This window comes from Manis pentadactyla, chromosome 3, assembly GCF_030020395.1.
Source record: "Manis pentadactyla isolate mManPen7 chromosome 3, mManPen7.hap1, whole genome shotgun sequence".
Taxonomy (NCBI): Eukaryota; Metazoa; Chordata; class Mammalia; order Pholidota; family Manidae; genus Manis; species Manis pentadactyla.
This window is the reverse complement of record NC_080021.1, coordinates 159,190,762-159,202,972: the sequence shown is the minus strand read 5'-3', so window position 1 is coordinate 159,202,972 and position 12,211 is coordinate 159,190,762. Positions and strand designations below refer to the sequence as shown.

The following is a 12,211-nucleotide window of genomic DNA, read 5'->3' as shown; positions in this document are numbered from 1 at the left end:
TATTTGTTCCTTCAGTTTTGCTTCATTGTTATACTCCACAAATGAGGGAAATCACTTGGCATTTCCTTTTCTCCACCCGGCTTATTTCACTGAGCATAATGTCCTCCAGCTCCAGCCATGTTCTTGCAAATGGGAGAATTTGTTTCTTTCTTACGGCCTAATAGTATTCCATTGTGTATATGTACCACATCTTCTTTATCCGTTCATCTACTGATGGACACTTAGGTTGCTTCCATTTCTTGGCTATTGTAAATAGTGTGGTGATAAAGATAGGGATGCATATGACTTTTTCAAACTGGGCTCCTGCATTCTTAGGGTAAATTCTTAGGAGTGGAATTCCTGTGTCAAGTGTTATTCCTATTTTGAGTTTTTTGAGGAACCTCCACACTGCTTTGCACAATGGTTGAACTAGCTTACATTCCCACCAGCAGTGTAGGAGGGTTCCCCTTTCTCCGCATCCTTGCCAGAATTTGTTGTTCTTAGTCTTTTCTGTGTTGGCCATCCTAACTGGTGTGAGATGATATCTCATTGTGGTTTTAATTTGCATTTCTCTGATAATTAGTGATGGGGAGCATCTTTTCATGTGCCTGTTGACCGTCTGAATTTCTTCTTTGGAGAACTGTCTCTTCATATCCTCTGCCCATTTTCTAATCAGGTGACTTGCTTTTTGGGTGTTGAGGCATGTAAGATCTTTGAATATTTTGGATGTTAACCCCTTGTCAGATACATCATTTACAAATATATTCTCCCATACTGTAGAATGCCTTTTTTGTTGTGTTGATGGTGTCCTTTGCTGTACAGAAACTTTTTAGTTTGATGTAGTCCCATGAGTTCATTATTGCTTTTGTTTCCCTTGCTTGAGGAGATGCGTTCAAGAAGAAGTTGCTCATTCTTATATTCAGGAGATGGTTGCCTATGTTGCCTTCTAAGAGTTTTATGGTTTCATGACTTACATTCAAGTCTTTGAGCCCTTTCTAGTTTACTTTTGTGTACGGGGTTAAACAATAATCCAGTTTCATTCTCTGGCATGTAGCTGTCCAGTTTTGCCAACACCAGCTGCTGAAGAGGCTGTCATTTTCCCATTCTATATCCATGGCTTCTTTATTGTATATTAATTGACCATATATTATTGGGTTTATATCAGGGCTCTCTATTCTGTTCCATTGGTCTATGGGTCTGTTCTTGTGCCAGTACCAAATTGTCTTGATTACTGTGGCTTCGTAGTAGAGCTTGAAGTTGGGGAGCATAATGCCCCCAGCTTTATCCTTCCTTCTCAGAACTGCTTTGGCTATTTGAGGTCTTTTGTGGTTCCATATGAATATTAGAACGACTTTCTCTAGTTCATCGAAGAATGCTGTCGTTATTTTGCCAGGAATTGCACTGAATTTATAGATTGCTTGAGGCACAATGTCCATTTTGACAATATTAATTATTCCTATCCATGAGCACAGGATGTGTTGCCATTTATTGGTATTTTCTTTAATTTCTCTCATGAGTGTCTTGTAGTTTTCAGGGTATAGGTCTTTCACATCCATGGTTAGGTTTATTCCTAAGTTATTTTATTCTTTTTTATGCAATTGTGAATGGAATTGTTTCCCTGATTTCTCTCTCTGCTAGTTCATTGTTAGTGTATAGGAATGCAACAGATTTCTGTGTGTTAATTTTGTATTCTGCAACTTTGCTGAATTCAGATATTAGTTCTAGTAGTTTTGGAGTGGATTCTTTAGGGTTTTTTGTGTACAATATCATGTAATCTGCAAACAGGGACAGTTTAACTTCCTCCTTGCCAATCTGGATGCCTTCTATTTCTTTGTGTTGTCTGATTGCCATGGCTAGGACCTCCAGTACTATGTTGAACTGAAGTGGGGAAAGTGGGCATCCTCGTCTTGTTCCCGACCTTAAAGGAAAAACTTTCAGCTTCTTGCTGTTAATTATGATGTTGGCTGTGGTTTTGTCATATATGGCCTTCATTATGTTGAGGTATTTGCCCTCTATGCCCATTTTGTTGAGAGTTTTTATCATGAATGGATGTTGAATTTTGTCAAATGCTTTTTCAGCATCTTTGGAGATGATCGTGTGGTTTTTGTCCTTCTTTTTTGTGGATGTGGTGGATGATGTTGATGGATTTTCGAATGTTGTACCATCCTTGCATCCCTGGCACAAATCCTACTTGATCATGATGGATAATCTTTTTGATGTATTTTTGAATTTGGTTTGCTAATATTTTGTTGAGTATTTTTGCATCTATGTTCATCAGGGATATTAGTCTGTAATTTTCTTTTTTGGGGTGCCTTTGCCTGGTTCTGGTATTAGAGTGTGACTGGCCTCATAGAATGGGTTTGGAAGTATTTCCTCTTCTACTCTTTGGAAAACTTTAAGGAGGATGGATATTAGGTCTTCACTAAATGTTTGATAAAATTCAGTGGTGAAGCCATCTCGTCCAGGCGTTTTGTTCTTAGGTAGTTTTTTTATTACCAGTTCGATTTCTTAGCTGGTAATTGGTCTATTTAGATTTTCTGTTTCTTCCTTGGTCAGTCTTGGAAGGTTGTGTTTTTCTAGAAAGTTTTCCATTTCTTCTAGGTTATCCAGTTTGTTATAACATAATTTTTCATAGTATTCTCTAATAATTCTTTGTATTTCTGTGGTGTCCATAGTGATTGTTCCTTTCTCATTTCTGATTCTGTTTATGTGTGTAGACTCTCTTTTTTTCTTGATAAGTCTGGCTAGGGGTTTATCTATTTTGTTTATTTTCTCAAAGAACCAGCTCCTGCTTTTATTGATTCTTTCTATTGTTTTATTCTTCTCAATTTTATTTATTTCTGTTCTAATCTTTATTATGTCCTTCCTTCTGCTGACTTTGGGCCTCATTTGTGCTTCTTTTTCAAGTTTCATTAATTGTGAGTTTAGTCTGTTTATATGGGATTGTTCTTCTTTCTTGAGGTAGGCCTGTACTGCAATATACTTTCCTCTTAGCACGGCCTTGGCTGCATCGCACAGATTTTGCAGTGTTGAATTATTGTTGTCATTTGTCTCCACATATTGCTTGATCTCTGTTTTTATTTGGCCATTGATCCATTGGTTATTTAGGAGCATGTTGTGAAGCCTCCATGTATTTGTGGGATTTTTCATTTTCTGTGCATCATTTATTTCTAGTGTCATACCTTTTCTGTCTGAGAAACTGGTTGGTAGAATATCAATATTTTTTAATTCTCTGAGGCTCTTTTTGTGGCCTAGTATATGATCTGTTCTTGAAAATGTTCCATGTGCACTTGGGAAGAATGTGTATTCTGCTGCTTTTGGGTAAAGAGTTCTGTAGATTTCTGTTAGGTTCATCTTTTCTAATGTGTTGTTCAATGCCTCTGTGTCCTTACTTATTTTCTGTCTGGTTGATCTGTCCTTCAGAGTGAGTGGAATGTTGAAGCCTCCTGAAATGAATGTATTGCAGTCTATTTCTCCTTTTAATTCAGTTAGTATTTGTTTCACATATGTAAGTGCTCCTGTGTTGGGAGCATAGATATTTATAGTGGTTATATCTTCTTGTTGGATTGACCTCTTTATCATAATGTAATGTCCTTTTTTGTCTCTTGTGACTTTCTTTGTTTTTAAGTCTATTTTGTCTCATAGAAGTGGTGCAACTCCTGGTTTTTTCTATTAGTTGCATGAAATATCTTTTTCCATCCCTTCACTTTTAGTCTGTGTATTCTTTGGATTTAAAGTGAGTCTCTTGTAGGCAGCATATAGATGGGTCTTGTTTTTTATCCACTCTATGTCTTTTGATTGGTGCATTCAGTCCATTTACATTTAGGGTGATTATCGATAGGTATGTACTTATTGCCATTGCAGACTTTAGATTTGTGTTTACCAAAGTTTCAAGGTTAACTTCCTTACTATCTAAGAGTCTAACTTAACTCACTTAATATGCTATTAGAAAGACAAACTAAGGGTTCTTTTCCTTTTCTCCTCCTTTTTCTTCCTCCTCCATTGTTTATATATTAGGTATCATATTCTCTACTCTTTCTCTATCCCTTGATTGACTTGGGGGATAGTTAATTTAGTTTTGTATTTGCTTAGTAATTAGCTGTTCTACTTTCTTTACTGTGGTTTTATTACCTCTGGTGACAGCTATTCAACCTTAGGAACACTTCCATCTATACCAGTCCCTCCAAAATAGACTGCATAGATGGTTTGTGGGAGGTAAATTCTGTCAGCTTTTGCTTATCGGGGAATTGTTTAATCCCTCCTTCAAATTTAAATGATAATCTTGCCAGATAAAGTAATCTTGGTTCCAGGACCTTCTGCTTCATTGCATTAAATACACCATGCCACTCCCTTCTGGCCTGTAAGGTTTCTGCTGAGAAATATGATGTTAGCCTAATGGGCTTTCCTTTGTATGTGATCATTTTTCTCTCTCTGGCTGCTTTTAACAATCTGTCCTTATCCTTGATCTTTGCCATTTTTATTACAATATATCTTGGTGTTGTCTTCCTTGGGTCCCTTGTGTTGGGAGATCTGTGGATCTCCATGGCCTGAGAGACTATCTCCTTCCCCAGATTGGGGAAGTTTTCAGCAATTACCTCCTCAAAGGCACTTCTATCCCTTTCTCTCTCTCTTCTTTTTCTGGTACCCTGTAATGTGAATATTGTTCCATTTGGATTGGTCACACAGTTCTCTCAATATTCTTTCATTCTTAGAGATCCTTTTTTCTCTCTGTGCCTCAGCTTCTTTGTATTCATCTTCTCTGGTTTCTATTTCATTTATTGTCTCCACCACCATATTGAATCTGCTTTTAATACCCTCCATTGTGCTCTTCAATGATTGGATCTCTGACTGGAATTCAACCGTGAGTTCTTTAATATCTTTCCTTTCCTCCATTAGTATGTTAATGATTTTTATTTTGAACTCCCTTTCTGGATGAGTCATGAGGTCCATGTCATCTTTCTGTGCGGTTGTATTAATTTTACTCTGAACCAGATTCCTTTGGCATTTCATATTTGTGTATGGCGCCCTCTAGTGTCCAGAAGCTCTACTCTCTGGAGCTGCTCATCCCCTGAAGCAATGTCAGGCATTGCAGGGGACTGGTATTGGTAACTGGGGGGAGGAAAGAGCTGTTTCCTGATTCCCAGTTGCTATGCCTGCCTCCACTGCCTGAACTAGTGGGCCGAGCCCACAGCTATAAGCTTTTGTCCCTGAGCATCCAGAAATGGATCCCTGCTTTCCACAAGGAGCCGGAATCCCAGTCTCCCCAGGAACTCCACCTGTCCCAGCTTTCCAACCCCATAATCACAAGAGTATGACCAAAGCACCATGAAATGTAGGTTTGTGCCCCCAGAGCAGATGTCTGTAGCTAGGTATTCAGCAGTCCCAGGCTTCCACTCCCTCCCTGCTCAGTTTCTCTTCCTCCCACCAGTGAGCTGGGGTGGGGGAAGGGCTTGGGTCCTGCCGGGCCACAGCTGTGGTACGTTACCCTTTTCCGTGAGGTCTGCTCTTTTCTCCAGGTGTATGCAGTCTGGCACAGTCCTCTTTCCTATTGCTCTCTCAGCATTAGTTGTATTAATTATATTTTCGTATTATATGCAGTTTTAGGAGGAAGCATCTGTCTCACCTCTCATGCCGCCATCTTTAAACCTCCAGCTTAAGGCTGAATTTTATCAAACATTTAGTGAAGACCTAAAGCCAATTCTCCCTAAAGTTTTTCAAAAAGTAAAAGAGGAGCAAATACTTCCAAACTCATTTTATGGTGCCAGCATCACTCTAATACCGAAACCAGACCAAGATACCACAAATAAAGAATATTACAGATCAATATCCCTGATGAACACGGATGCAAAAATAATCAACAAAATATTGGCAAACCAAATTCAAAAACACTTCAAAAACATCATCCATACTGACCAAGAGGGATTTATTCCAGGGATGCAAGGATGGTACAATATCCAAAAATTAATCAATATCATACACCACATCAACAAAAAGGACAAAAATCACATGATCATCTCAATAGATGCTGAAAATGCATTTGACAAAATTTAACATCCATTCATGGGAAAAACTCTTAACTAAATGGGTATAGAGGGTAAGTACCTCAACATAATAAAGGCCATATATGACAAGCCCACAGCCAATATCATACTTAACAGCAAAAAGCTGAAAGTTACTCCTCAAAGATTGGGAATAAGACAAGGATGACCACTCTCCCCACTTTTATTCAACATAGGTCCTAGCCACAGCAATGAGACAAAGAAAGAAAAGGCATCCAGATTGGTAAGGAAGAAGTTAAACTTTCCCTGTTTGCAGATGACATGATATTGTACAAAGAAAACCCTAAAGACTGCACCAAAAAATTACCAGAGGTAATAACTAAATTCAGCAAAGTTGCAGGATATAAAATTAATATTCAGAAATCTGTTACATAACTATAGACTAACAATGAATCGGCAGAAAGAGATATCAGTAAAATAACTCCATTTACAACTGCATCAAAAGGAATAAAATACCTAGAAATAAACCTAACCAAGGAAGTGAAAGACCTACACACTGAAAACTGTAAGATACTCAAGAAAGAAATTAAAGATGACACCAATAGATGGAAATACATCCCATGCTCATTGATAGGAAGAATTTATATTGTCAAAATGGCCATCCTACTTGAACCATTCTACAGATTCAACGTAATCCCTTTTAAAATACCAACAGCATTCTTCAACAAACTAGAACAAATAGTTCTAAAATTCATATGGAATTGCAAAAGACCCCAAATAGACAAAGCAATCCTGAGAAGGAAGAACAAAGTTGGGGGATTATGTTCCCTAACTTCAAGCTCTACTACAAAGCGACAGATTAAGACAATTTGGCACTGGCACAAGAAAAGACCCACAGCTCAATGGAACACAATAGAGAACCTAGATATAAACCCACACATATATATATATGGCCAATTAATATACGATAAAGGAGCCATGGATATAAAATGGGGAAATGACAGCCTCTTCAACAAAAGGTGTTGGCAAAACTGGACAACTATATGTAAGAGAATGAAACTGAATTATTGTCCATATACAAAAGTAAACTTGAAATGGATCAAAGACCAAATGTAAGTAATTGAACCATAAGACTCATAGAAGAAAACACAAGTAAAAATCTCTGGAATATACACATGATCAACTTTTTCCCAAACACATCTCCTTGGGCAAGGGAAACAAAAGCAAAAATGAACAAATGGGACTACATCAAATGAAAATGTTTCTGTACAGGAAAGGACACCATCAGCCTAACAAAAAGGCATTGTACAATATAGGAGAATATATTTGTAAATGACTTTTCCAATAAGGGTTAACATCTACGCTATATAAAGAACTCACAGGCCTCAACACCTAAAACACAAATAACCTGATTAAAAAATGGGCAGAGGATCTGAACAGACACTCTCCAAAGAAGAAATTCAGATGGCCCACAGATACATGAAAAGATGCTCAACATCGCTGATCACCAGGGAAATGCAAATTAAAACCACAATGAGATATCACCTCACACCAGTAAGGATGGCCAATATCCAAAGACAAGCAAGAACAAATGCTGGCAAGGAAGCCTACAAAGGGGAACCCTTCTACACTGTTGGTGGGAATGTAAATTAGTTCAACCATTGTGGAAAGCAATATGGAGGTTCCTCAAAAAACTAAAAATAGAAATACCATTTGACCCAGGAATTCCACTCCTAGGAATTTACCCAAAAAACAAGATCTCTGATTCAAATAGACATATGCATCCCTATGTTTATCACAGCACTATTTACAACAGCTAAGATATGGAAACAACCTAAGTGCCCATCAGTAGATGAATGGATAAAGAAGATATGGTACATATACACAATGGAATACTACTCAACCATAAAAAAGAAACAAATCCTACCATTTGCAACAACATGGATGTAGCTAGAGTGTATTATACTCAGTGAAATAAGCCCAGTGGAGAAAGACAAGTGCCAAATGACTTCACTCATTTGTGGAGTATAAAAACAAAGCAAAACTGAAGAAACAAAACAGCAGCAGACTCACAGACTCCAAGAAGGGACTAGTGGTTACAAAAGGGAAGGGGCAGGGAAGGATGGGTGGGAGGGAAGAAGGTAATTAAGAGGCATTGTAATTTGCAATCACAATAGGTCATGGGGAAGGCGGTACAGCATGGAGAAGACAAGTAATGACTTTATAGCATCTTACTACACTGACAGACAGTGACTACAATGGGGCCATGGGGTGTGAGGACTCAATAATATGGATGAATGTTGAACCACAATGTTGCTCATGTGAAACCTTCATAAGATTGTATATCAATGATATTATAATAAAGAAAAAACACAGCTGGAGTCCCAGGATACAATTCTTCCTGAGGCAAATGACTCTCCAGTTACGAATTTGCTAAATCAAACAAGTTATGTGCTTCCAAATACAATGGTGTGACAGGCATAAGACAGGCATTTCCATTCCAAAATGGAGAGAGAAAAAATCGGAAAACAATGACAGGTCTCAAAAAGAAGTCTAAAATCCAACAGGGCAAATTCCATTAAACCTTAAGGTTCAAGAGTAATTCTCTTTGACTTGATGTTGTACCCTCTGGGCCCACTGGGGCAGAGGTCCTACCTATGGGACACACTGGCGCAGTGTTCTGCCCCTGCATCTTTTTCATGCAGAGGTTGGGCCCTCAACGCTCCCAGCAATCATGCCCCCATGAATTTGGATGGCTACACCCTTTGAAATCTAAGTGGTAGCAGCGATAACCCCTAGGCCTGTGTACTTTCCCTGGAGGAAACAGCTTACTCTACTAAAGTTTGCTGCCTCAATCCTACAGAGGGGCAGCTGCTCTATCAGAGACTGCCAGTGCCATACCTGGGGCAGCCAAGAAGCTCAACACTCACAATGTACCAGGAGAGTTCTCAATGAGAGGCAGCCCCAAGAAAGAGTCAGGAGGTCTCCAAGCCCTGGCAACTCCTCCTTTGAAACTGCTCTTCTCCCAGTGGCCCTTGCACTGTGGGCCTGTGATAAGAGGGGCAGCCTTGATGATTTCTGATTTGCCTTTGTGGTCATTCTTCCATTATCTTATTCAACAGCTCCTGGCATTTGTTGAGATGGCTGATTCATACTAATCTTATCAAATGGTCACTTGGTCACAACTTGTGTTTTCTTCTGATCACATGTTCTCATTTTTTATATGAATAGGCTGAGAATTTTCAAAATCTTTAAATTCTGCTTCATTTTTGCTTAACAGTGTCTTCTTCAAGTCATTTCTATCTTTTCACATTTTACCATAAGCAGTTAGGAGGTGTAAGCCCTCACTTTCCAACAGTTTGCTTAAATACTCAATTTCATTGCTCAGAAGTTCTGCCTTCCATATAACACTTCAAACATGAACACAATTCATGGAACTTCTTTGCCATTGTGAAAATAAATAAACTACTTTAAAATGGAGTCAGAAAGCTCTCACACACTACCACACCCACTAAGAAGCAAGCCTCACAATCCCCAAAAAGAAGCAGCTTACGTTATATATACTAGCAGGAGGAAAGATTTCTTCTAGCCCAGCAACAGTGCAGCCAGTAAGAAGTAAGCAAAACAGCTCCTCCCTTCCCCTATAAAAGCAAGTCCCTTTCCTCTCTTATCTGGAGTTGCCTATGGTTAACTATAGTTTGCTTGTCCCGAATTACAATTCCTCTGCTATTCCTGAATAAACTCATTCTGCTGGTAAAATAACTGGCTTTTTTGTTTTTTAAGGTCAACATCACTATAACAAGGATCACTTTTCCTCCACTTTCCAGTAACATGTTCTTCGTCAACATCAAAGACCTGATCAGAATGGCCTTTATTATACATATTACTACTGTTCAAGATTACTACTGTTCAAGATTACATATTACTCTTATCAAGATTACTTAGGTATTCTCTAGGACTGAGGTTTTCTCTGCAGCTCTCCTCTTTTCTTTCTGAGTCCTCACCAGAATCACCTTTAAAGGTCCATTCACAATAACGAAGGCTTTTTTCTAGCATGTACCTCAAACTCTTCTCCATTACTCATTACCCAGTTCTAAAGCCATTTCTACATTTTTAGGTATGTGTTATAGCAGCCCCACACTTCTCAGTACCAATTTTTGTCTTAGTCCATTCAGGATACTATAACAAAAATACCATACACAAAGTGACCTACAAACAACAGAAATTTCTCACAGTTCTGGAGGCTGGTAAGTATAAAATCAGGCACCAGCAGATTCAGTGTCTAATGAAGATCCACTTCCTGGTTCATAGATAGTTCATCATCTGATTCATCTTCTTACTATGTCCTCTCACACGGTTGAAGGGGCAAAGACACTCTCAGGGGGCTCTTTTATAAGAGTATTAATGCCGCTGATGACAGATCCATGCCATGACCTCATCACCTCCTGAAGGCCCCACCTTCAAATCTCACTAGGGACTAGCCCACAGAAGATTTACCTTAAATTCTACTCTAGTGATGTTTTTATCTTTTATGAATGTGAAAACACAACTGTCAGACATACAAGCATTTTTTAAAAATACACTATACATTGACATTGCATTAGAATAGCATAATTAAAGCAACATTCTGTTAATAATAAGAGAAAAAAAACCTATTTAATATTTACCACAAGCTTTAGAAGCAGAAACACAGATCTCTTCTGCAACATACTCCCCAGTTGGAAACCTCAGGCAGTCTCCCTCAGCTTTCTCAAGGGAATGATAAAGATACACCTGTAGTACTGGATCTATTTGCTTCACAGAATTAGCATTTCCAGGAATATCACCATTCTGATGTATAGGAGATGTGGATGTTCCTTCCATTTCTGTCATTGTAAGGCAAGCCATTCCCCCATGCAGAGGCTTTTTCAGAACATTTTGCCTGTGAGAGAAAACAATAGTTACAAATGAACATTACATTGACAAGGTACCCTTCATATATAAAGAAGTCTTCATCGACAGCAGTAAGTCTGTCAAATCCATTAACTGAACTAATGTTGTTTACTAATATACAAAGCACAGTGAGAGACATTAACTTCTTGTGGACAAGGAACATAAAACAATTTTACATCCGGAGGAAACACAATATAAATATGTAGCACTAACAAAACAGTTATAGAGAACAGAAGAGATCCCACAAGGTGACATGACTTTTTAACAAATGAATTACTCCAACAGAAGATGGAATTTTTCTTTCTTGCCTAATTGCTCTGAGTGTCACTTCCAGTACTATGTTGAATAAATGGGAAAGATGGCATCCTTGTATTGTTCCTGGTCTTAAAGAAAAAGCTTTCAGCTTTTCACCACTGAAGATGATGCTAGCTGTGGGCTTGTCAAAAATGGCCATTATTATAATGAGGCATATCCCTTTTGTGCCAAATATGTTGAGAGTTTTTATCTTGAAAAGATGTTGAATTTTTTCAAATGCTTTCTCTACATCTATTGAGATGGTCATATATGATCTAATTTGACTAGCCATAGCTTAATTTCAATGTGTCCTTATTGATTTTCTTTCTGGATAATTGATTCATTGTTCAAAGTAAGATATTGAAGTCCCCTGCTATTATTGTACTGCTATTTCTCCCTTCAAATTGGTTAACATAGGCTTTACATATTTAGGTTCCCTTCTGTTTAGGGCCTAAGTAGCTACTAATGTAACATCCTCTTAATGAATTGACTCTATCATTATGTAATGATCTTCTCTTTTCACAATTACAGGCTTAAAGTCTACTTTGTCAAATATTGGTATAGCTTCCCTTGGTTTCATTTGGCTTCCATTTGATGGAGTATCTTTTTCCATCCCTTCTCTTTCAGTCTGTGTGTGTCCTTAAAGCCAAAGTGAGTCTCAGAAATGCATACTTTGGGGTCTTGTTTTTCTTTTTATCCACCTGAGCTTTCTATATGTTTTCATTGGAGAATTTAGTCCATTTACTATGTAATTATTAATAGCTATGGATGTACTATTGCCATTATTTTTTTTCTGACTGTTTTATAATTCCTTTGTTCCTCTCATGTACTCTTACTTTCAAATCTGATGATTTTCTGTACTGGAATGCTTTGATTCCTTTTTCCTTATCTTTTCTGTATATTCTATAGGTTTTTGCTCTGTGGTTATATGAGGCTTACATAAAATCTATTTTTTAATTACAATCTTATTTTTGTAACAATCTATTTTAAACTAACAGCTTAACTCC

At 37.9% G+C, this 12,211-nt stretch overlaps 1 protein-coding gene across 1 annotated transcript in view; it reads right to left on the bottom strand.

Annotated features, from left to right (window-relative positions):
• JAK2 (Janus kinase 2) overlaps positions 1–12,211 on the bottom strand; it is a 147,767-nt gene that overhangs the window by 99,937 nt on the left and 35,619 nt on the right. Inside the window, exon 3 of the mRNA XM_036928439.2 lies at positions 10,646–10,899. Coding sequence (XP_036784334.2) covers positions 10,646–10,865 — 220 coding nt within the window. The 5' untranslated portion in view covers positions 10,866–10,899. The remainder of the gene's footprint in view (positions 1–10,645; positions 10,900–12,211) is intronic.